The 25307-nt window shown below is 38.6% G+C and overlaps 4 protein-coding genes across 5 annotated transcripts in view; 1 reads left to right on the top strand and 3 right to left on the bottom strand.

Moving 5' to 3' along the window:
* Positions 1-25307, top strand: part of LOC133532546 (zinc finger protein 761-like) — a 110983-nt gene that overhangs the window by 72715 nt on the left and 12961 nt on the right. The window lies entirely within an intron of this gene.
* Positions 1773-15108, bottom strand: LOC133532576 (zinc finger protein 354A-like). 2 transcript variants are annotated; one of them, XM_061871318.1, is made up of 6 exons: positions 14862-15108; positions 14020-14217; positions 12210-12434; positions 9478-9579; positions 3265-3363; positions 1773-2091 (listed from the first exon to the last, which is right to left on the bottom strand). In XM_061871318.1, the coding sequence occupies exons 1-6, from the start codon at positions 14982-14984 to the stop codon at positions 1927-1929; spliced, it is 912 nt and encodes a 303-aa protein (XP_061727302.1). In that variant the 5' UTR covers positions 14985-15108; the 3' UTR covers positions 1773-1926. The 2 variants fall into 2 exon arrangements, with proteins under 2 accessions (XP_061727302.1, XP_061727303.1); XM_061871319.1 differs by having other exon boundaries at positions 14020-14214; positions 14862-15105.
* Positions 4890-7188, bottom strand: LOC133532558 (uncharacterized). Its single transcript, XM_061871288.1, has one exon. It carries the CDS (start codon positions 7038-7040, stop codon positions 5058-5060), a length of 1983 nt encoding a protein of 660 aa, XP_061727272.1. The 5' UTR covers positions 7041-7188; the 3' UTR covers positions 4890-5057.
* Positions 16119-23527, bottom strand: LOC133532566 (zinc finger protein 652-B-like). The gene is made up of 7 exons (XM_061871301.1): positions 23272-23527; positions 21798-21926; positions 19590-20291; positions 18219-18353; positions 16995-17122; positions 16801-16875; positions 16119-16314 (listed from the first exon to the last, which is right to left on the bottom strand). Exons 1-7 carry the CDS (start codon positions 23410-23412, stop codon positions 16134-16136), a joined length of 1491 nt encoding a protein of 496 aa, XP_061727285.1. The 5' UTR covers positions 23413-23527; the 3' UTR covers positions 16119-16133.

Here is a 25307-nt window from a genome sequence, read left to right as displayed (position 1 = left end):
GAATGCAATTCAATTACAAATCCGACCATAATTTCCTTATTACATATATTAAGTATTTAAAAATACAATCACAAACTGTAGAATACAGTGTCCAAAAATAAGAAAACTACCAATGGGTGTATCAAAAAAATAGGTATCGAACGTGTTGTGTATTTCGCAGTAGCTATCTTTTTATACAATGTTAAAAATATCTATAACGCTAAGGTAACATCGATAATAGACATGTCGATATTTGATTTTGTCACTCACTTTATTTTGCCACAAAATCTTCTATGTCTGCTAGTGACCCTGCCTATGAAGCCGATGGTCCCGGGTTCAAATCTTGGTAAGGGCATTTGTGTGATGAACACAGATACTTGTCCTGAGTCATGGGTGTTTTCTATGTATTTAAGTATTTATATATTATATAAATACTTTATGCCTCATGGCATTAAGTCCGCCTTTTGTACTCTAAGGTTTTCTTTTGTGCAATAAAGATTAAATAAATAAATATGTCGTTGTCTAAGTACCTACAACACAAGCCTTATTTAGCTTACTGTGGGACTTAGTAAATTTGTGTAATAATGTCCTATAATATTTATTTATGTACATTTCGTAACTAGTTACTTAGGAATCAACTCCTAATTCGTAACCGGTTGCCATTTAGTAATGTTATTTGGTCACCATTGTAACCAGTTACGAAATAACGCCAATTCGTATCTGGTTACCAAATGACGGTAAGACGAGGCGGAGCGTTGGAAAATTACTGATTCTTCATTTTAATATTTTTCCTACTTCGTCATGTAAGTTGGTAACTAGATAAGAATAAGAAAAATCCTGTTATCAGGTGGAGTTCCTAGTCCCATTTCATAAACATACTGTGGTAACCATTGTAACCGGCTATGAAAAAAACATTGTATAAAATGTAGTGCGGTTTCGTAACTGGTTACCAAGTAGGAACGCAACGCATGTTGATAACTAAAGCGTCAATTACATCCACACTTGCAGATTTCGGGCCTATTCTGTCAAGCTTCTATTTTTGTGTTTTATCAAGGACGATATATTTTATCAAAAAATTGGTGCTATTCCATGTCTTTCTAGCTGTGTTATATTTTTTTTGAAAAAAATAACTAAATTTCATTTCATATAAATAGCGCCACTCCTCATCACACATTTTTTGGGGACATAAAACAAGGCACCGAAAACAATTTTGACCCGTTTTTGAATCAGATTGGCGAAATTTTGTTCCAGTCTGGACTGGCCTTATCTGACTAGAAATGATGACCTTTAGTTCGTTTTCATGATCACGATTTCATAATTAATTATTAAAGAAGAATTTATTTTCTGTTTTTGTAATCGAATACTTTGTTGTTTTTCTTCGTTCGTAGTTAATCAATACCTGACAGTCAAACTAGACTTTCCAATGTAGAAAAACGAGAAAATTGCGACAGTGAAACATTACGTTAATGGATATAACTGTCACACACTTAATTTTTTAATAAAATGTAAGGAATTGAAAGGTAAAAATATAGGTTTAGTATATTAGGTAATAAGTTACTACATAATATAAAATGGAAATTTAGTTCTGAAATAAATGTTTATTTTATTTAAATTTTTTATTATTTCTTTTTAAGTAAACTAAATCTTATGTCTTATCAAATTCCCATTTTATTATGATACATTACAAAATTTCCCGCTTAACTAGATTTACTTAGGTAAAATATTAATTAATACATCATCATCCTTATTCCGAATATCAGTTGGGTTAAAGTTTTTCAAGCAAAGTCAATATATTCTTTATTATATTATTATTTATTCAAACAAATTTTATATTATACTTAGCCTATTTTAACTACAGCTTTCTTTCAAATTGGCTTCCGCTTGGTCCCGCTCCGCTTGGGCGCGGGCTGTCCGTGGTGCACCGTGCTCAAATGATGCACGGGCTATTCAACATGTGAGATTGTTCCCGCTCTTGCTCCGCTTGGTCCGGTTCCGCTTGGGCGCGGGCTGCCCGTGGTGCACGGTGCTCACGTGCAGCGCCAGCGCAGACTTGGTGGACAACACGCGCCCGCAGATGGTACAGGGGACGTTTTCGCGGATGCCTTCGTGTGCCTGGGGATATTATTTTTTTATTTTTACTTACACTAGTTAAAACTGGTGCCAATTACCGGACATCGGCTAAAGGTTGTGGCGCCATCGCTCGAAACGATGCCGCCATACCTTTGGCCTTTGATCTATTAGATAGCGCCACTTTTTGATATTTAATAAATTTAACACATATCATTGAAAGAATAAGGATCAAAGTCAAATGGCATTCTAAAAGTTTTAATCATGTGTCAAAAGATGGCGGTAAATTTACAGTGGCTACAAGATTTTCTTTGACAATCCACTTCTATTTCAAATCCTCTTTGATGACAGGTAAGTGGAATGAGACATCTTAATACTCGCACAAAATTTAGAAATTGTAATATTAGTGTAGACCAATTTTTAAATTTTACAGAAAATTTACCACACCTAATAGGTATAGGTATATATGGTGGAAATATACGCTGGCTATGAATGAGGTCTTGGTGGCTCAGTTGGCAGAGCGCTGGAGTATCGATCCAGAGGCCATGAGTTCAGGTCTCACCCAAAACAGTAATTTTTTCCACTATTCATCATTGTATTTCGAATTTTTTTTATTTAAAATTACATCCTGATTTTCACAATCGCTGCTAAGTTAGCCTGGTCTAACCCTATCAGTATTCTGTAGAGCTACGGTGATCAGATCTGATTACCGGTTTTACGGGACAACTGCATTGAAAATACGGGATTCGAGGTTAAATACGGGCAGGCCGTTTATTTATTAAAAATCAACATTCATTTTTTTATCACGAAAATTTGGAATAATCAATTAAATAACCTATATAATTGCTAAGTTTCTTAATGAAAGACTTTAAAAATCAATATTAAATATTATAAAACACAACAATTTCTGGAAAGGAAAATGTGAAATAATCAAAATACGTATTTTTATCATTAAACTCCATTGAATCATAAATTTACGGGACAATGTACTGTCCCGTATTAGTTGCGCCAAATTACGGGACAATGAAAAAATCGTTTCTGAAATACGGGACATGTAGAGCACTATCAATGGCAGGGGTCACCAAATGGCGGACCGCCGACCTATTTTTTTGCTTCAAGTAGAAACGGACCGTCATCATACCGTCATTTTATTTTAAGAACCGGATCCCTGAAGAAAATAATTGGTGACCCCTGATCTATGGTTTACTGAAATCTTACGGTTTTTTGGTGTCGATTGAGGTTCCACTTTATGGTGAAGGCGAGCGGGCACTCCGGGCACTGGAACGGCTTCTCTCCTGTGTGCGTCCGTAAATGTAGCTGCACACATACACACATTATTAGAGGGGAAATACCTGCTGAACGCTTCGCAGAATTGAGAATTTCGGGCAATTATCTCCATCGCGCTGAAAATTTGTGTGATATAGGTAGGGTTGCCATAATTATTCGGAACGGATACGGGACAATGGGGTTGTAATAGCGTTACGGAGGAAGGGGGGGGGGGGGGGGTTGCAAATACATATTCATTCCCATAGCCTTAACTAACTCACATAGGTATAGAAACAATGTGGGTAAACAGAGATGATTGTGACCATTTATATATGTATTTATTGCAGCGGTATTGATATACGGGACAAAACTGTCACGGGTACAAATACGGCCTTTGGTCCGTTTTCATAACTATGGTTTTCGTAACTGGCTGCCAAAGAAGATTAATTTTTCCTATTTCATAATTAATTACCAAACAAGAATTTACTTTCTGGTAGTTTCGTAACTGGTTATCGGGACGCGATACTTATATATACGGGACGTATGGCAACACAAGGGAGTGCTCCTGGTACTGGTTTTCAATACCAATAAGTGCGATAAGAACAACTGCAGCTCAGGCGAAAAATCCAGCGTAAAAATCTTAGAAATCGAGGTGATGAACGGGAGGATGAAAATATTACATGATTAAATAATGTTGGTTTAAAGTTAGGTCGTTCAGTGACAGATCCATGCAGTTTTGTATTTGGTTGGTTAAACAATAATAGTACATTACGATACAAGTGCGAAAAATACTCGTGTCGATTTAAAACACTCCCTTCGGTCGTGTTTTTATTTATCGCCACTCGTTTCGAATTACCTATTCGCACATGTATCGTACAACGTTTTACAGTACATATGGCCCCTTTAAATGTTCGACATAGTAACGTAATATGCTAATTTTCGCACTAGTGCGGTAAAGTAGCACCATATGTACTGTAAATGTAATAACTACCCGAAAATGTACAAATTGTTTGTTTACTTTTATTTAGATACCTAATTTTAGAAAAGTAAGAGTTAAATATAATGGGCTATACGTGTAATATTGCCAATAGGTTAAATAGGTTTGAGCTTTCAAGTTGTGAAGGGGTCAAAAGTAGCTCGAAATGGTTCGTGTAATATTACACACGGTTGCGTCGCCAGCCTTTGAACTTGGCGACACGCTGCCTCGTACCTAGATATCAAAAAAAGCAAAACTTACGGACACAGGTAATGGTAATATAGAAGTCATATAAAGTCACATAATTGTCCTTTTGTGCAGAAATGGAATGACATTCATATGGGTTTATGACATGCTGCTGCTGACATTTTATTTTTATACTCTATTTAATCTGATTTTAATTTTCATTTGAACTTGATTTTAATTGTGATATTGATTTAATTTATATATTATACTAGTTCATTATTTAATAACAATTTTAATTTATTTATTTATTTGTGACTGTGATTATTCATTTAAAATTAATGTAATAATTATTGAAGAAGCAGGAGCGACTTCCAGATACGGGCGGTGGACTTAGGTGGAGAAATAATGCAGGAGCTTCCAAAATTTACCACTTTTTAATGAGTAATAAAAAACTACATGGTAGGTAAGTACTATATGTACGTATGCGTTGCTGGTTAGATGAAGAGTGGGGCGTGGGCCGCGCCCGCGCTGCTGTCGCTGTGTGTGTATGTGTGTCTCATGCATGGCACACATATACGAGGCGTTAACATATTGGCCCCCCAGGAACCGAGCTCTTGTCTTCTACTGGCAATGGGCATAGGCGATTGAAGGCGCGCCGGACAGTTCCAGACATGGTGAGTACATCGGCCACTCGGGATATTCCATCAGTGCCGGGATAAAGTTGTGTTACTCGACCCAGTAACCATTGGTTTGGAGGCAGTCGGTCGTCCTTGACAAGCACCATTTCTCCTAATTTGAGTTGTCCTCCATCTTTGGTCCATTTGTGACGTTTTTGGAGCTCTGAAATGTATTCATTGTAAAATCGATACCAAAAGTGGGCCTTTAGTCGTTGAACTCGCATGTAACGTGACAAGGTGCAGATGGCAGCAGATTCAGGGGCCTGGGGAGATGGGAGCAACGTGTCTGTTCGTCCGATCAAAAAATATGACGGAGTGAGGGCTGAAAGATCCGAAGGATTTGAAGATAAAGGAGTGAGGGGTCTTCCGTTTAAAATTGCCTCGGTCATAATTAAAACGGTATTCAGTTCTTCATAGGTTAAGTTGGTACCAGAAATAATTCGCTTTAAATGATGTTTGACTGACCGAACTGCACTCTCCGCTAAACCATTAAAATGGGGACTATAAGCAGGTGAGAAGTGGAATTTTATTGATATTTTTGATGCATCAGAACTTATTTGATTTGAACTTTGTTTAAGGAATCGAGATAATTCAGTGCAGGCTCCCACAAAACAACGACCGTTATCAGAGTAAATATGTGCAGGTTTTCCTCTGCGGGCTATGAATCGGTGCAGGGCGGCCATGAATGTTTCACTGGTCAGATCAGTCACAAGTTCGATGTGAACAGCCTTTACGGCAAGGCAAACGAAAATGCATAAGTAAGCTTTGATTAACTTGCTACCTCTACCTTTTCGGTTCAATATCATTACTGGGCCAGCATAGTCAACAGCCGTGCTAAAAAAGGGATATTCTGCATGAACCCGAGGTTCAGGAAGATCACCCATCCTTGGCTGTCTAACCTTACCGGAAAAACGACAGCATTTTACACATTTTTGCACAGTTTTTCTAGCCAAATTTCTACCACCAATAACCCATATTTTGTGGCGAGAGCTGGCTAGTAGGAGCTGTGGTCCACCGTGCAATAATAACATGTGGTAATATCTGAAAAGTAAGATTGTGACGTGATGTGATGAATGGAGTAATATAGGGTGTTTTGTGTCAAAATGGTAAAATGAGTTTGACAACCTACCTCCTACCCTTATAAGAGCGTCTTCGGCATTAAAAAACGGGTTCAACTCATTAAGTTGGTTTTTAACAGGCAACTTATTGTTGCGTTTTAATATATCGTATTCCTTCAGAAATGTTTCACGTTGGGCAAATCTGCATAAAGCATTTAACGAAGAATGAAGCTCGTGAATTTTTAAGTGCCCAACGAGTTTATTGTTTGGATGCATGTAATTGTGTATAAAACGTTGAACATAGGCTACGACGCGCAGTAATTTATTCCAATTTGAAAACCTTTGAATAAAATCAGAGATGTAGCTGGAATAATCATCTTTTTGGGTAATTAATGTGCACTGAGCTTTGAATTCAGGCAATTCGCTTTCTTTAGCGTAATTTGGTTGGGCGGGCCATGACGATTCGTCTCCTAATAAGAATGTAGGTCCTGTCCACCATAAAGGACATACTTCTAACTGTGCCGGAGTTGCACCCCGAGATCCTATGTCTGCTGGATTCATGTTGGTGGGTACGTAATGCCATTCTGATGGTTTAGTCCTTTGCAAAATTTCTTGAATTCTGTTATTGACATAAGGTTTAAGCATATAGTTTTTAGATGATTTTATCCACCCTAAAACAATTGTTGAATCGCACCAGTAAGTACAACGATTGATCTGTAGCCTAAACGATGTTCTAACCTTTTCCACCAAATGAGCGGCTAGAAGGGAACCATTCAGTTCCATTTTAGGAATAGTTAAAGGCCTCAGAGGACTTACGCGGCTCTTTGCCATCACTAAATGTACTGACACACGGCCGTCTTTATCTACGGACTTGAGATAAACGCATGCTGAGTAAGCATGAGTGGATGCGTCACCAAATGCCACTAATTCAATAAATGCAGGACTATCACATACCACGCATCTTGGGATCCGAATGTTATTTAGGGCACTCAAGATGATGATGATGATGATGATGATGATGATGATGGGCAGTGACTTGAGGGAAGAGCTGTTCTAAGTCTACCTCACTCGGTGAAGCAGTACGACTGACTCGAAACAATGGTCAGCTATTGTGGAACACATACAGGCTGAAACAATGCCACTAGCGGAGAGTGCAGTTAGGCGAGCGAAGTGCTAAAATAGCTAAGTAGCAAGTAGAGATAAGGCCGGTAGCAGTTGCCGGGCGCCGAGCGCATCCAAGGTCAAGACCCGCAGCGCGCGGCGAAATGCATCAGCTGGAATATGCACAAAAATGTTGCGATTAACACTTCAGCTATTTTAGGCTAAACACCGTAAGTACAGATCTATGGGGTTTTATAGCTATACGACTCAAGATTACACAATGGGAAAATATGATTTAGTTGCAGGATTTATTTAAGAAACGAGTAAGTAAATAAGATTAACTATGCTCTTTTCTTACTACCGATTAACTAAATATAATAGGCAAATATTTACGACTAGGTATTATTTAGCGTTTCTAAACTGTGCGAATAACACGGGCAATTAGGTAGCATAAGAATTTAAAGTAGCTTGGTAAGTAGGTATGTAATGAAATTGTTTAAAGAACTGATTTAGTTAATGAACGTTTAAGGTACTAATTAACATGGGTATGTTATACGTAATGACGTTATGAAATTAATGATTCAATATGATAGGTAAGAATTCGCGTTTAAGGTGCGAAATAAAAATAAGTATAGGTATGCACAGGTGCGTAAACACTTAGGTATAAGGAGGGATTTTCGTAAAAGGGAAAGTATCGGAACAAACTCACATTGACACGACTCCCCAGGTTCTCACTTCTCACTTTCACTTTACTCCTATAGTGGCCGTGATTTCTTTCTTTATTTCCAGTTAATGGCAATCCCCTTGGAACGATGAAATCTTCTGCTCCTTAACGTGTAGATACGCAGTTGAAATGTAACTCCTTTTCTCAAAATGTCCACGTAACGGTCCGTTTCGTTAGCGCGATCCTTTGTTCTTGTGATCGACGTGTCGATTAAAGGTTCTTTTGTATCCGGTTCGAAGGACCAAAATGAAGAAGCAGGAGCGACTTCCAGATACGGGCGGTGGACTTAGGTGGAGAAATAATGCAGGAGCTTCCAAAATTTACCACTTTTTAATGAGTAATAAAAAACTACATGGTAGGTAAGTACTATATGTACGTATGCGTTGCTGGTTAGATGAAGAGTGGGGCGTGGGCCGCGCCCGCGCTGCTGTCGCTGTGTGTGTATGTGTGTCTCATGCATGGCACACATATACGAGGCGTTAACAATTATACTGTGGATACTAAGTTACTAACATAGTCTTAAAGAAAATTTGTAAGTAATCTTACGTATATGGGTATAATACCTGAAATAAATAGTTCAATTTCAATTTCAATAAAACAAATCATGAACGGCCAAAATCAAGAAAATGTCGAGAACATTTGTATATATAAATAACCACTCGTTCTCCTCTTAACTTGGCTACGTCGGTTAATGTGTCTACAAATACACATACACAATTATTCGGTCGACCTGTACGTTGTACATACACAATTATTCGGTTGACCTGTAATATGTATGTGTGTATAATCTCCAAGTGTCTCAATTCACACAGGTAAATCCTATACCAGTAACGTCCAGAGTATTGTTTACATTACCGCAGGGCTCGGCAAACCGCGGCTCGCGAGCCGCATGCAATTGGGTCAAAATTATTTTCGTTATACAACTACGTTTATTTCATTACTGTTTACAGCAGTTCATAGGTACAAATAGGTAGGTAAGCAGTCCATCTTAGGTACAAAGTGTGGGTAAGTATATAGTTATCTTGTTTTTTTTCTGAGCACTCTGTTGTAATCAACCTCCCCGCAACACCTGATTTTACCCGACGCTGTAACAATCATCTGTTGTAGATGTCGTGGCCAATATATATATATATATATATCACGCTCCTATTTTAGTCTTTTATCAAATAAATAAATAAAGTTGAGTGCTATTGCATGGCTAGCTGTAGATTATAATTCTCTTGAGCTCCAATCCGTCTCATTTTTGGAGACCAAAAAAACACTACAACGAAAAGAATTGTAACCCAATTACCAATTACTGCTCTTCAAAAAATTTAACACTCGGACTTAAATTTTTGCGACTCCGACGCGACTTCTACTGCGTTTTCTGAAAAGTTTGCCGACCTCTGCACTGGCGTAGGCCGCGAAACCCTACACCTGAAACTCATGCATAGCATTGCTTACCTCTAGCGTAGTTTTGACGGCGAAGCTCTTCGGGCACAGATTGCACGCGAACGTCCTCACTTCCTGGTGTTGTTGTTGATGTTGCCGGAGCAGGTACGCATTCTGTCGTAATATTTTAGTTTTAGTTAAATCGGTACAAAATAAATGTCTATAAGGATATCTAGAACCGGATAAGGAACACAGAGCTGCGCTCCAACACTGGTATCGCAGATGTGGGTGTAAAGGCCGTCAAGTTCAAGTGGGATTGGGCGGGACACATCTGTAGGACGCACCCGGACAGATGGGCCAAAATAACCGTCCACCACAGATCACCCGAGGTAGATGCAGCGCAAAAAACCGGCCAAATGCGAGTCGGACTCGCGCACCGAGGGTTCCGTACAAACCTGTAGGTATTTATTGTTATATGATGTAACTAAAAATTTACGGTTTTCGCAATTTTTCCTTTATTTGTGCTATAAGACGTTGCATCGTACCAAATTTCAAGATTCTGAGTTCGCATTTGCGGCATAAACGGCTGTATCTTTTGATTGCGTTGGCTTAGAATTGATTTTTTCACAGCTCCAAGGGACAGTAGACTTGATTATTTGATATAAATTCCAGCTTGATACCTCCACGCGTTCCTGAGAAAAAGGGTCTTGACAGGAAGGGTGTTGTGTTCCTGCCGGTCAGTAAGGTTGCCAGAGCTCAACGAAGGGGGTGGGGTTAGGGTCGGCAACGCGCATGTAACTCCTCTGGAGTTGCAGGTGTACATAGGCTACGGAGACTGCTTACCATCAGGCAGGCCGTGTGCTTGTTTGCCACCGACGTAGTATAAAAAAAAAAAAAGACAGACGGACGGACGGACAACAAAGTGATCCTATAAGGGTTCCATTTTTTCCTTTCGAGGTACGGAACCCTAAAAATGAGATGGCGAGAGGACCTGAACTCATTTTGTGGTGACTGGCGGGAGCATGCACAAAACCGTGACGAGTGGCGGAAGACAGGGAAGGCCTTTGCCCAGCAGTGGGACACAATGTAGGCTATAATAAACCGGCCAAGAGCATGTCGGGCCATGCTCAGAGTAGCATTCCGTAGTTATTCGTCCATCACAATAAGCTAAACTGGAGGTTAAAGTATAGTATATTGTTAACCAAGAGATGAACTGAGGATGTACGTCTTTTTACCATGAAGGGGAAACTTTTTGCGATAACTCAAAAACAGCTAAACTGATCATATCCGCTATAGTTTTCATTTAATGTTTTACTGAAGCTCTACTTCCACGATTTTTTTTCATATTTTTTTGAACTATGGTTCAAAAGTTAGAGGGGGGACACATTTTTTTTCTTCCGGAGCGATTATCTCCGAATATATTCACTTCATCAAAATATCTTTGTTGAAGACCCCTATTAGTTTAGCAGAGGTAAAAAAAAAAACACCCCCACTTTACGTGTACGGGAGATACCCTAAATAAAATAAAATTTTTAGATGTTATTGTACGACTTTGTCGGCTTTATTAATTTATATATCCATGCCAAATTTCAGCTTTCTAGCACTAACGACCACGGAGCAAAGCCTCGGACAGACAGACAGACATGGCGAAACTATAAGAGTTCCTAGTTGACTACGGAACCCTAAAAAAAAGGATATCTAAAAATTTGGTAAGAGTAACTTTTCCGCGATTCAGGCAGGCATGTGCAATATTCTAATGTATATCTACATAAATATAAACCCGTCCCGTTACGAGTCGGCATTAAGAGACAAGGCACTGCCTCAAACATTGGAAACGGGACCTTGGAATTGGAAACATATATACTTCTTAAGTTAGTAAGCGCTGGTGGACTAGTGGTAGGAGCATGCGACTTTCAATTAGGAGGTCGCAGGTTCAAACCCCGGCTCGTACCAATGAGTTGTTCGGAACATATGTACGAAATATCATTTGATATTTACCAGTCGCTTTACGGTGAAGGAAAACGTTGTGAGGAAACCGGACTAATCCCAATAAGGCCTAGTTTACCCTCTGGGTTGGAAGGTTAGATAGCAGTCGCTTTCGTAAAAATTGTGCCTACACCATAGGGATTAGTTGTCAAGCGGACCCCAGGCTCCCATGAGTCGAGGCAAAATCCCGGGACAACGCGAGGAAGATAAAACAAAATGAATGAATGAATGTTTTACAGTTAAGGTATTTTTTTATTCATCAGAGAAAATAGAGTTTTAAGGCTATGAATAAAATGGAGTTCAAAGTTTTATTTTTATTTACTATCTAATCCAATACTATACTAACCTTTAGAACGCGCCCACACTGCTCAGACACACGAATCGCTTGCGCTACGGGCGGGGGCGGCAGCGGAGCGTCGAGCGGCGCGGTGGAGCGCATAATACTTCCTGTCGCGCGAATTCCTCCCGAGTTGCCTGTCATGTTACACTGTAGTAGAACATTACTAACCTTCAGAACTCGACCGCACTGCTCAGACAAGTACAGCTTGTGCTACGGGCGGGGGCGGGAGCAGCGCGGTGGAGCGCATAATACTTCCTGTCGCGCGAGTTCCTCCCGAGTTGCCTGTCATGTTACACTGTAGTAGAACATTACTAACCTTAAGAACTCGACCGCACTGCTCAGACACGAACAGCTTGTGCTACGGGCGAGGGCGGGAGCAGAGCGACAAGCGGCACGATGTAGCGCATATTTCCTGGCAAACGCGCGAGTTCCTCCCAAGTTGCCTGTCATGTTACACTTTACGTAGGACATTACTAACCTTCATGACGCGACCGCACTGCTCACACACGAACAGCTTGCCCGGCGCGCGACTGGCGGGCGCGGAAGCGGAAGCGGGATCGGAGCGTAGAGCGTCGCGGCGACGAGCGTAATACTTCTTCGAGTACGCAGCCAGTTGGCCGCGGGCGGTGATGGGGCGCTCGCCGAGGTGCTTGCGGCGGTTGTGGACGTCGAACGCCGTCGCGTCGGGGAACGTCATGTCACACTGCGCGGGGAATCTCATTTAACCATTTGACCGCCGAAGACGTCAACTGACGCGCGGTTACAACCATATATTTGACATTTGTTTGACATTTATTAGTGATCTCATGTGTAATATAAGAATTGCTTCATGACTTTCTTAAATAAGTAGATAATTTTGATAATATGTTATGAGTTATGAATAATAAGATATTATATGCTGTGCCCTTGCAGGGTCCATGTGAGACATTGTATATCATATTGTATAACATCTGTACTGTACCATGGTTGCAAAAAAGAAAAAAAAAAAAATATATAGACCTTCGTACTTTGCGACAAGGTTCACGATTTTTTTTTTTAATTTATTGAATAAACAAACAATTTACAGTCTAGAATTTAATACAAGACCCATCGTAGGCAAAACCTCAATTGAAAGGTTACTCAATAGGGATAGGGTGGATTATTTTATTCAATAGAGTATTACTGCAATGTTTTGCCACCAGAGTGCAGGGCACATCATAGCGCATCATAGAGTCCGACCTGTCTGGCCTAGTGGATAGTGACCCTGGTTATGAAGCCGATGGTCCCGGGTGCAAATCCTGGTACGGGCATTTATTTGTGTGATGAGCACGGATATTTGTTCCTGAGTCATGGGTGTTTTCTATGTATTTAAGTATTTATAAATATTTATATATTATATATATCGTTGTCTAATTACCCACAACACAAGCCTTAATGAGCTTACTGTGGAACTTAGTCAATTTGTGTTATAAAGTGCTACATTTTACATGTACAAAATTTACACATTTGGGTTCGTCTTCGACGTCTCTAAACAACTGGTCAGAGATTTTAAATTTAATCTAATTAACACAAAAATTATGGCCAGTAATCCAGTTTTTTGGCCTAAAATTAAATTTGATGCCAAATATCTCGAAGACAGTGAACTTTGAAGTAAATATGGTATACTATACTGCTTACAGCCGTTGCTGTTCATATGATAAGCTACAAAAAACATTAGAAAACTAAGGGATTCAGATCGAAGGTCATTGGCGTTGGGGACCCCCTTAATTTAATTCAGTACATGCTGATTAACTCTGAAGACTGGTAAATATAATTTAAATATGGCATTTCATTTTCTTTCAGCTGTTAGTTATGTATAACATTATGTACTTAATAACGAACCTCCAGGTCTATATTTCTTAAGTATGTGAAGATGCTCTAACAGGTTAATCGTAAAAAAATTTGGTAAGCGGCAATGTGGTACATTTTGCTTGAGAAAGTCACTTTTTTACATTAGAGCTTGTTAAATAGAGACATTATTTAACAGATGTTTTCTAAATCTTATGAAACTCTATACAATAGTACATTACGATACAAGTGCGAAAAATAGGAAATTCGAAACGAGTGGCGATAAATTAAAACACGACCGAAGGGAGTGTTTTAAATCGACACGAGTTGCGAATTACCTATTCGCACATGTATCGTACAACGTTTTACAGTACATATGGCCCTTTAAATTTTCGACACAGTAACATAATATGCTACTTCTCGCACTAGTGCTATAAAGTAGCCCCATATGTACTGTAAAATAGTTTTTTTAAGTAATATACCTCCTCACACCGATGTGTTTCCTTCGGATGTGTATCTTTGACATGTTCCCGTAGCGCGTCCTCGCTCGCACAGTTCTCGCCGCACTGCTCGCACGGCCGCAGGTCGCCGTGCTCGGCGGCCGTGTCTGTGTGTCTGTTCAGCGCGGTTATACTATAGAAGTTCGCTAAACAAGTAGTACACTTGAATTGTTGAGGCTGCTGAAAAAAAAAAACAATTTTTGACCCTGAACTCTAAAACCGTAATAAGAGGGGACGACTTTTTTAAGTATTTATTTCTATAAGCCCGTCACCAGCGGCAACTCAGATAAATTACATATAAGTCTAGGTGTGAGCAGCGTAGCACTGGTTAAAGTACCGCAACCGTGAGACGGAGACATACACCCATCCCGCTTACTCTACATTACCACATGCCGCCAGCATTATCCTCCTGAGACCCAGAAGCAAATGTTTCGTTTTTGAATTTGGAATCCTTAGTTACACAATAAAAGTTCAAAATAGATTTTGGAATAAGTACAAAAATTTGTACTCAGGGTCTTAGGTTATGTATGTCCCTAGATTTGACTTTTTTTAAATTAAAATTAATGATGCTTTGCTCGGAAAACATATAGAAACTCAAAAATGCGCGTTTTCCCAGAGATAGGACGCGAACAACGCGAAGACAGCGAAAACCTCCATATAGCAAATTTCATAGAAATCGTTAGAGCCGTTTCCGAGATCCCCGAAATAAATAAATATATACAACGTGTGTGTCACACGTTGTATACATATATACAAGAATTACAGAGAGGACACTAAACTGTTGAACGAGACGGAGATATAGCCGTCCCCCTCACGCTACATACCTTAGCATGCGCTCTCTTCTTGTGCGCGCGCAGCCCCTTCTCCCCCACGAACGTGTCCCCGCACACGTCGCACGCGGCGCACTGCGCCGGGTGCAGCACGCGTATGTGCGACAAGTACGTCATCTTACTGAGAGGACACTAAACTGTTGAACGAGACGGAGATATAGCCGTCCCCCTCACGCTACATACCTTAGCATGCGCTCTCTTCTTGTGCGCGCGCAGCCCCTTCTCCCCCACGAACGTGTCCCCGCACACGTCGCACGCGGCGCACTGCGCCGGGTGCAGCACGCGTATGTGCGACAAGTACGTCATCTTACTGAGAGGACACTAAACTGTTGAACGAGACGGAGATATAGCCGTCCCCCTCACGCTACATACCTTAGCATGCGCTCTCTTCTTGTGCGCGCGCAGCCCCTTCTCCCCCACGAACGTGTCCCCGCACACGTCGCACGCCGCGCACTGCGCCGGGTGCAGCACGCGTATGTGCGACAAGTACGTCATCTTACTGAGAGGACACTAAACTGTTGAACGAGACGGAGATATAGCCGTCCCCCTCACGCTACATACCTTAGCATGCGCTCTCTTCTTGTGCGCGCGCAGCCCCTTCTCCCCCACGAACGTGTCCCCGCACACGTCGCACGCCGCGCACTGCGCCGGGTGCAGCACGCGTATGTGCGACAAGTACGTCATCTTACAGAGAGGACACTAAACTGTTGAACGAGACGGAGATATAGCCGTCCCCCTCACGCTACATACCTTAGCATGCGCTCTCTTCTTGTGCGCGCGCAGCCCCTTCTCCCCCACGAACGTGTCCCCGCACACGTCGCACGCGGCGCACTGCGCCGGGTGCAGCACGCGTATGTGCGACAAGTACGTCATCTTACTGAGAGGACACTAAACTGTTGAACGAGACGGAGATATAGCCGTCCCCCTCACGCTACATACCTTAGCATGCGCTCTCTTCTTGTGCGCGCGCAGCCCCTTCTCCCCCACGAACGTGTCCCCGCACACGTCGCACGCCGCGCACTGCGCCGGGTGCAACACGCGTATGTGCGACAAGTACGTCATCTTACTGAGAGGACACTAAACTGTTGAACGAGACGGAGATATAGCCGTCCCCCTCACGCTACATACCTTAGCATGCGCTCTCTTCTTGTGCGCGCGCAGCCCCTTCTCCCCCACGAACGTGTCCCCGCACACGTCGCACGCGGCGCACTGCGCCGGGTGCAACACGCGTATGTGCGACAAGTACGTCATCTTACTGAGAGGACACTAAACTGTTGAACGAGACGGAGATATAGCCGTCCCCCTCACGCTACATACCTTAGCATGCGCTCTCTTCTTGTGCGCGCGCAGCCCCTTCTCCCCCACGAACGTGTCCCCGCACACGTCGCACGCGGCGCACTGCGCCGGGTGCAGCACGCGTATGTGCGACAAGTACGTCGTCATCTTACTGAGGGAGAAACAACTATTATTCTTTATACAGTGTTTATTTAGTCACCTGCAATAATGTACGGACAGTATATATAGGTCATATTGATCAACTTTTACTATGGGAAAAATTCCGAAATCGCGAATTTTTTTTTCTCTTCCATAGAAAATGTCAGACAGCCGAAATGCATGCATTTTTTTTTCAAAAAAGAAATGGCTGTTTCATACATTTTGGCTGTCTGTCCTTGACATTTTCTATGGGAAAGTAAAATTCTTTTTCGCAATTTCAGAGTTGTTCCGATAGTTAAAGTTGCTCAGTATGACCTATATATTCAGTCCGTAAACTATTGCAGGTGTCTAAATAAACACCCTGTATAGAATAGTCACTGGGTCTTTATGAGTATGCCAAATTTCAGCTCAATCGGATACAGTCGAAAAATCGTTAGTAAATTTATAAAAACAATACTATTTCATAAGAACAACGAAAGTTAAATAATAATAATCTCACGCGAAGACTTTCAAGCAGTGCTGGCACTCGAATTTCTTGCCCGCGTGCATGTCGTGATGACTCATTGCTTGGCACCTGCACAAATCACAGAACGACATAAAGAAATCAATATAACACATGTTGCACGAGTAAGGTTTCTACTATACACCTGCAACATATGTAATAGCTGAGCACTTAGGGTAGGGTGGTCTGACCTGGTTCTGGACACAAAGTCGCACTCGTTGCATAGAAACTTCAGTCGGTGCACGTCCTGGTGTCGCTGCACCTGGAACGGACGCTTGTAACGCACGGCACAGATCTCGCACGCTAACTCGCCCTCGATCTAAAATTTTAAATATATGTTTTATTAAAAGGGTCTACCCGCAATCCTATAGTGAAACTGCCCCTGGCTGAAATGTATACCTTTCTTGGACGCGTTAATTGGTCTTATTATAAGATATCATTTAACAATATTTCAAGCCTGGAATCCCCTTGGTTTGGATGAAAAAAAAATATATATAAAATCTTTTACAGTACATATGGGGCTACTTTATAGCACTAGTGCGAGAAGTAGCATATTATGTTACTGTGTCGAACATTTAAAGGGCCATATGTACTGTAAAACGTTGTACGATACATGTGCGAATAGGTAATTCGCAACTCGTGTCGATTTAAAACACTCCCTTCGGTCGTGTTTTAATTTGTCGCCACTCGTTTCGAATTTCCTATTTTTCGCACTTGTATCGTAATGTACTATTTTAATTTTTCTAAGCTAAACTAATGGTTAGATTCGTTTGAAATTCGGATTATACATGGCACTAATAGCAATACATTTAAAAAAAAATCAAGGTTCTAACTTATTTACTAATGCCTAAAAAAATTTTTTTTTTTGTTTAATTTTTTTTTTATTATTTACAAGAGGGCGACAACCTCAATTTTTAGGTATTTAATGCACAATACAATATTGTATGAATTTTTTTTTTTCATAAAACCCATTTGTGGCAACAAGGTAAAAATGTCTTACGGCTAGACCCTTTGTCATAAGAAAAACCTACTTCCAGTAACCAAACCAAACTGATGAGATGATGTGAGTTGTGTCGGCGGGGTGAAGAATCAGTATGTTTATTACGTTCATAGATAATACAATTTGTGTTCGAAGATACACTGTACGGCACTGCAATGTAATTATAAAGTTGTATGTTTGTAGCTTCAAGTAAGATATTTCGGAAAATTTAGATTTTCAGATATAGTGCAATGAATTTGTCCTGAAATATAAATTTAACGAAATGATAATTATATGCACTGTGAACCAATGTTGTTTTTTTAAAGATATGTTAGTGTTATTCATCATGCAATTAATTAACATTTTTTCCAATTTTAGGCAGTTTTTACTTGTTTTGTCATATGTAATAAATGTTAAATGTATTTGAATAATTCACCGGATCGTGTCTCATTAGATGGTTGTTGTAAGCGGCCTCAGCGTTAAACCCCTTCCCGCAGGTCTCGCACTTGAACTGCGACTCCAAGTAGTTCTCCGACTTCTTGCGGGCGGCGATCTCTTCCAACTGCTCTTCCTACACATAAAACAAAAAAGGTCCACAAATCGCCTCTTTTTACGAGATAAAACTATTTAAATAAATAAATATTATAGTAACATTCTAGCACAAATTGACTAAGTCCCACGGTATATCCATGACTCGGGAACAAATCTGTGCTCAATACTCAAATAAATGCCCTTACCGGGATTCGAACCCAGGACCATCGGCTTCATAGGCAGGTACCCAAAGAGTTAAATATCAAATAAATATTTTCTCCTAAAATTGCTGCAGTTTATGATTTTCAAAATCAAAAAAATCAAAATTGTTTATTTATTTCAAAACCATGACAAATATTACAGGCTGGTGTCTCCAATCAATCAATCAATCATTTATTTATTTGCAAAAATACAGTAACATAAGGTGTTAGGACTATTCAGGTACAATGTGTATTTTGCTTGCAAGCAAGCGTGCAAATATAGTGTGTCAAATCTAAGCATTGAAAAATAACAAAATTGAAATTAAGACATTAGCATAAATAGTTAGAGAAATAGAAAAATTAGGAAAAAAGTCAGTCAGTCGCCAAAGAATTATAAAAATAATCATTAAAAATCAAGAGAAAATATATATACATATAATATATATATATATATATATATATATATATTATATGTATATATATATATATATATATATATATATATATTGCTCGAAAAATATCGTATTTCATGCAAAAGGACAAAGGCTATATAGATACCGCGATTTTTCACGCTATTCGTGATATAAAACACTAGACATAAACATAGACATTTGTTGCACAATCACAGGTTATTTTGTAAATAACTTATATAACTAATTATTTTCAAATTCATATATATATATATATATATATAACTAATTATTTTCAAATTCATATATATATATATATATATATATATATATAACTAATTATTTTAAAATTCATATATATATATATATATATATATATATATGAATTTGAAAATAATTAGTTATATAAGTTATTTACAAAATAACCTGTGATTGTGCAACAAATGTCTATGTTTATGTCTAGTGTTTTATATCACGAATAGCGTGAAAAATCGCGGTATCTATATAGCCTTTGTCCTTTTGCATGAAATACGATATTTTTCGAGCAAGTGTGATGAAAACGATATAAATTAAAAGTGAAATTCGAATCAATGATCTTAGTAGGATGCTAGAGGTTAATACTAATAACTAAATTTCAATTATAAATGGAACTATTGTGGATTATACCTTGCTTAAAGTCAGAATTGTCACTTTATTCTCACGCTCAAATTTAGCAAAATCAAACTCAGGCATATAATTATTCTCAGGATTCCTTATCTTTCTTTTCACTCTTTTACTTGTTACTGCTCTCTTCTGCTTCGTTTTACTTTTGCACAAAGTTTTCACATCTATTCTCTTCTTCTTAACTTCCAAATTCTTTTTCATTTCTTTTCGCCTTTTAAGTGGTACATTATTAACGTCACTCACACCATCAGCTTCTTCATTATTATGTTCAACTTCAAGTTCTTTTTTAACTTCCTCATTAAATACACTGTAGTTTGTATCTTCTGTTATTTCAATTTCCATCTTAATTTTCGTTTCTGTTATACTGGCGTCATTTTCATCATTGCTATCTTCATTTGACTTTTCCATCTTCTTCTTGATAGTATTTTCAATGTTCCTAACCCTTTTTTGTATGTATTTAAGTTTATCGGCAGTAACATTAAGTACACGCTTTTGGTTTTCAAATTGAGTTTTTGAACCAGTTTTTTTAATAACACCTGCAATGTTAATGTTTGGTTTGTTAATTTCTTTGGTTATGTTTGGTTCCTTTTTTATATTTTCCGGTGATGTGATGTCTATACATTCTACTGTATCGACTTTAGTTATTGTTAGATCAAGAAATAGGTTCGAGGGGCGGCTTATTTTGCGAATACCGTCTGATTCCAGCTGAAATATAAACAAATAGTGAAATATACAACAAAACTGTATAGGGATTTAATCAGGTGATTCTAATGTTACTAAGTATTTCATTTAACTAATACCATTTTTTTACTGATTTATTTTATTTTGTAACTGTATTAAAAGCGCTGGTGGCCTAGCGGTAAGAGCTTGCGACTTGCAATCCGGAGGTCGCGGGTTCAAACCCCGGCTAGACCAATGAGTTTTTCAGAACTGTTGTACGAAATATCATTTGATATTTACCAGTCACTTTTCGGTGAAGGAAAACATCGTGAGGAAACCGGACTAATTCCAACAAGGCCTAGTTTACCCTCAGGGCAGGAAGTCGCTTTCGTAAAAACTAGTGCCTACGCCAAAATCTTGGGATTAGTTGTCAAGCGGACCCCAGGATCCCATGAGACGTGGTGAAATGCCGGGACCGGGATATATCTGATGGCGACTGTACAAAACAACAACCTCATGTGGTTGGACTTGGACATGAATCGACCAGTTTTACGATATTTCAATATCGAAATTCTGGTATTCGATTTTTTTTTAAATCATTAAATATAATGATGTAATTACAACGGAAACTATTCAAATTATGAAAAAAGAAGATGGCTGTTGGCACAGAAGATGTATAGAAAGTTCATATATTGTAAATGGGTAACAAAATTTACCATCTCACCATTTTATTAAATGTAATTTTTAAATGTTCATCCTCAATACCAGAATTCCTGTAAGAGGGTATTGAGAATCATTTGATAGCAGTAGTCGCAACCCTCTCGGAAATGAGGAAGAAGGTAATATATTGATATACAAAAATGCTTGGACAGACTTTACACCTCCAAATATTATTAGTATTAGTACTCTGACATTGGGGACCTTTTACATCTCCAGATTTAATGTATTTTTAACCATAGAGACTATACATCTCTGTTGTATTGTAGTAATTATTTATTTTATGATTATTATAATGTAATGTTTACCCAGGTATTGGCTGTTGTATTTATAAATGTTGTTATGTATTTTTCATGACACTATATGATGTTGTATTGATTTGCCAAAGAGCCCTTGAGGCCTTGCAGAATAAATTTTGGAATTTGAAAATAAAAATTGGAAGCTCACAACATTAAAAGATCGCCGAGAGTGCGGAGACCTGATTGAAACGTTTAAGATTCTGACGGGACACTACGATATAGACCAGTTTCAAGACCTGTACAAGCGCAATAGTAACACCCGTCTGCAAGGCCACCAATATAAGTTAATATCTGAACTGTCCAAAAACAACCCCAGCAGACATTTTCTCAGCAACAGAGTGGTCAAAGCGTGGAACAAACTACCAGAAGATGTGGTCTCAGCACTGAATGTCAATCAGTTTAAGAACAGACTAGACAAATATTTAACCAGCGCAAAGCATACATATTAAGTGAAGATCACTCAGATACAGGCAACTATCAGTTGTTTCAACTGCCTGCCTAATTAATAAATAATAATAATAAAAAAATTGCATACCTCTTCCTTGTGCGGCTCTATGGTTAGAATCTGTTGTGTGCGGAGACACATGTCTCTGAAAGACGCACATTTACGGAGCTGCACGCCGCAGTACGAGCACAGGTGCTGAGGAAGCTTGTCCTTGATTACCTACAACAAGAATAACATGGAGGGTAACCTTATAAATTTTTGAAGTGAAAACTTCTTTAGGATGCACTTTTTGTGATGGGGAAAAAATGTTAAACTCGCGACGGGTCACGAGACCGACAGATTAGCCAGATTGAAAATTCGTAAGACGGACACGTGACCTGATCGAAAAACTTACAATGTCATTGAAGCCAGTAGACCGCGGGCATAGGAGAGGAAGTATTGTATTTTAAAATAACACATAAATGATAGTACTTTTATACTTATAATTAAAGCAATGCCTGCAAAACTATTCTCTATTCCAAAATATCAAAAATGCACAACGTTAATATTCAAGTTTTCACTTCTGCCGGCACTCCCTGAGTGCAACCCGTTGATTTTATTAGGCGGGTCCACACAGAGCGAGCATACGCGCGAGGCAATTTCCTCACACACAATACGGCCAGTGTAGAAGTGCCTCGGCCGGCAGATGTTTGCCGTGCTGGTCGGGACGTGTTTGTTTGGTGCGTGTGGTTATTTTGGTCCGTGTAATTGTGAACATAACAAGTTGAATCACTCCTTTTTTTAAATGCGTTTAAAATTCGTCTTGATTCTATTTTCTAACCTCAAAAGAGCCAATTTCCGTATCGTGATTGATATTTATAGATTTGTTGTATCCAAAATCTGCAACTTCTTCATTTTAGTTTTTTTTGGATTGCTTTGAAAAGCGAAATAAAACATACATTAGCCATGGCAGTGAATATGTGCAGCACCATTTTGAACAGCTGACTGAAGGATGCCAACTTGTTGAGCAAATTGGCTCACAAATTGGCAAATTGTGAGGAAATTTCCTCGCGAGGCTGCTCGCTCTGCGTGGACCCGCCTATTAACATTATTCAGTACTTAGAACTATAGTTTCCTTAATTTACATATCAAAATATGTAGCTAATGCAAATAATTAAAAACAAAAATAAATTATATACTTACTAATTAATTGCAAACAATTTTTACAATAAAGAAATATCTGTAAGCTTGTCTACATAAAGTTCAATTGATTAACATCTATACAGAAAAGTGAACTTAAAAGTCATGTGAAATTTAAGCTAAATAACAAGGAAAGATGTAGATATCTTAATTATTAGAAAAACATGCTACAACATTCACATAATATACATTCTATATGTATATTATGTGAATGTTTTTTCAGTAAAGTAGTTGTACGGTTAAATATATCCAAGTGTGATTTATTCATTTTTAATAACCAGTTTACAAACACGCTTAATAAGCGCATTACCAGCATAACGAGACCGACTGCTAGGAATAGAGAAAAAGTCTTATATATGAGTAAAATTAACCCAGAAATACTTACGAGAGTCCCCGTGATGTGAGCAAAGACGTCAGCAAGTTTATTTTCATGTATGTTGAACAATCTACGGTCGGTCGAAAGGCATGCGCGACAGCATAACAAGGGGTCCTCTTTTGAGGACTCATTTTTTGTTACCTCCATCATTTGACGTCAGAATTTTATTTTTCGTTATGAATGAAAAATCCATGAAACTAAAAACAATATGAATTTATGAATAATTTTAATTCACTAATTCAATAGATTTCAACATGGTTTCATCTCCTGTCAACAGTGAGTGTCAACTCAACTGTATGTCACTATACAGTTCGGAAATTTGATCACATTTTGATAACGGTAACGGTATTTGAATTATGGGCTATCATTTCTATTATGTTTATGAAAATAGATTTAAAAATACAGATAAGGACATAAATAAACACGGGTTACTGCTTGTATGCTACACAGAAGTTTTCCAATAATGGTTATTTCTATGACCTATGTATAATTAAGAAAATTTGTAACTAATCTTACATATATGGGTATAATACCTGAAATAATTCAATTCAATTCAATTCAATTCAATTAAATAATCGTGCTGTTGTTCTGAACTTTGTTAATGCTATAGCAAAAATAATACGTGTACATTTATCCGAATGCTGTTCAATTTTCAAACGTATCATTTCTGTCAGTGTCAATTGCAGCTGAATTGGCATTCGTATCATTGTTTTTTGCTCAGGGTTTTCATGGCTTATATTCTTATCAATTCGTACAACAAATAATACATATTCTGAGATTAACATTTAAACAAAGTTATTATGAATTTATCACAAATAGAGTCCTCAAATGAGGACCCCTTATTATGCTGCCGCGCCTGCCTGTCGACCGATGCTAGACTGTTTAATATTCATGAATATAATCTTGCTGACGCCTTCGCTTTTATCACAGGGACAACTGTAAGTATATGGCGAACCTTTTTGGTTGGCTTACACCGCCTGCGAAGCCTGTAAGCTAACTTTAGGTTTTTTTGTCAAAAACTGATTGTTGTAATATATTCTTGTGATGTCAATTAAAATATGATTCATGTTAATTTATAGTGTTTAATTATTTATTTATATCGAAATAGTAGTCCCACAAGTATTTCACTTAACTTTATGGTGCTTAAAGGACGGTAATACTGTAAGGTACGCTTGTGGGATTCATATTTTATCACTGACTAGAATCTAACCGCTTCTTTGTTTGTGTAGAAGTGGTTAAATTGCTCTAACCTTGGGTTATACTTGGGCACAAATTATTATAAATTACAGGTGACCATGGATATGCCGCAGCACCTATGTGCATACTGTGGCGTGCTGCTGCGCAAATGTCAATCTTTTAGGGACATGTGTCTTCACACACAATGTCTAATCACGGAGCTCAAAAGAAAGGTAGGTTTTACAAGTTTATATTTAACCTACCCTCTTATAGGTTGGAAATCTTTTATAAATAAAATATCTGGGAGAATATCTGCAACTTCTATGATTTATTCTTATTGCAATGTAAATATCTGGCATCTAGGGTTTCTGGTTTCTCAACCTTTTTTATTTCTCGAGGCACGGGAATTCTAGACCAGGATTTCTCTAGTTTCTCGAATATCTCGAGAAGTTTTGAAATTTTGATTTTGATTTTTTTATTTTCATTTTTTTTGCTTTAATACAAATTGGATACATAGGAGTCGTAGGTGAAATCAATAATCATACAAATAGAAAAATTTTAATTACCATAAATTGCACTTAATAATCAAAACTTCAACAACCAAAAAAAAAAACTATAGGTGCAGGTGCGCACCGGCGATGTAATATGCTATAGGTAGTGTATTTCTTTAGGTATTATACAAAATGTATACAAATCACAATATGGTGTTTTATTAGGCAAGAATATTCAAGTGAATTAATTTAACTCGAAGTGACAAACTTACAGACGAGATTTACTACGTAATATACTTACTCTATTTTGCCAATAGGAATAAATCTGTATTATTTGATTTATTAAGAGTAAATTAGTTTTGTAATATTTGTTATTAC

Source organism: Cydia pomonella, chromosome 27 (genome assembly GCF_033807575.1).
Source record: "Cydia pomonella isolate Wapato2018A chromosome 27, ilCydPomo1, whole genome shotgun sequence".
Taxonomy (NCBI): domain Eukaryota; kingdom Metazoa; phylum Arthropoda; class Insecta; order Lepidoptera; family Tortricidae; genus Cydia; species Cydia pomonella.
The sequence above is the reverse complement of the archived record's forward strand: the minus strand, read 5'-3'. Positions and strand labels throughout refer to the sequence as shown.